The sequence below is a fragment of the Nannospalax galili genome, unplaced genomic scaffold (genome assembly GCF_000622305.1).
Source record: "Nannospalax galili isolate Female #2095 unplaced genomic scaffold, S.galili_v1.0 scaffold989, whole genome shotgun sequence".
Classification (NCBI taxonomy): domain Eukaryota; kingdom Metazoa; phylum Chordata; class Mammalia; order Rodentia; family Spalacidae; genus Nannospalax; species Nannospalax galili.
Window position 1 is genome coordinate 506,471 of NW_008359507.1, and position 742 is coordinate 507,212.

Here is a 742-nt window from a genome sequence, read left to right on the forward strand (position 1 = left end):
TGTTAGCAAATTGTATAGCAATAAGTTTCTATGAAATGGTAGGAATGTGAGTTTTACGTTCTACCCATTTGTCAAAATGACATGGCTAATATATATGCATTCTAATGCATGTAAATTGTGCTGCAAAATCACTTTGAAAATCCTATTTAGTTTAATGTTGAAAACATTTAGTCATATAGATAAGAGTAAAAGGATATTAGTGACGTTGAAGCTCGTTGTTGGTACACGAGAACTGCCTATCCTGTGGTGTTTGCGTCCTCATGTTTGAATTTTCCCATGAGGTTGGAAGTTAACTTTATTAAAGTCTCAGCAGCATCAACAGAACTGTTGACATGGGTAAGATCTAATAGTCTCATTACCAGTCTGGGTGTCTGTGGGATCCCAGGGCACTGTAAGCAACCAGAACAATGTCCTTGGACTTGCAGAACTCCAGGAGTTTGCTCTGGTTGAGGTAAGGGTGACATTCCACCTGCAATTTTCCAAAAAACAAAAAGGCATTAGAATGTGTGAGTCAGTAACATCATGCAAGTTTCATTAGGTGCTTTGAAGGTATATCTCTAATAGGAGAAGCGCATAAGTTCTATATTTCTGACTGGTCACTTTCTCTATGTCCTTCTAAAATACCTTTTCCTTACTTTCGTTTTATTTTTCTTATGTATTTATTTATTTTGTGAGGGGTTGCACTCGTGACGGTACATTTGTGGATATCATAGGACAACATGCAAAAGTCATGTCTCTTCAA

The 742-nt window shown here is 37.1% G+C and overlaps 1 protein-coding gene across 1 annotated transcript in view; it reads right to left on the minus strand.

Annotated features, from left to right (window-relative positions):
- Window positions 1-742, minus strand: part of LOC103725892 (aldo-keto reductase family 1 member C15) — a 27,374-nt gene that overhangs the window by 15,546 nt on the left and 11,086 nt on the right. Inside the window, exon 6 of the mRNA XM_008823235.3 lies at window positions 360-469. Coding sequence (XP_008821457.1) covers window positions 360-469 — 110 coding nt within the window. The remainder of the gene's footprint in view (window positions 1-359; window positions 470-742) is intronic.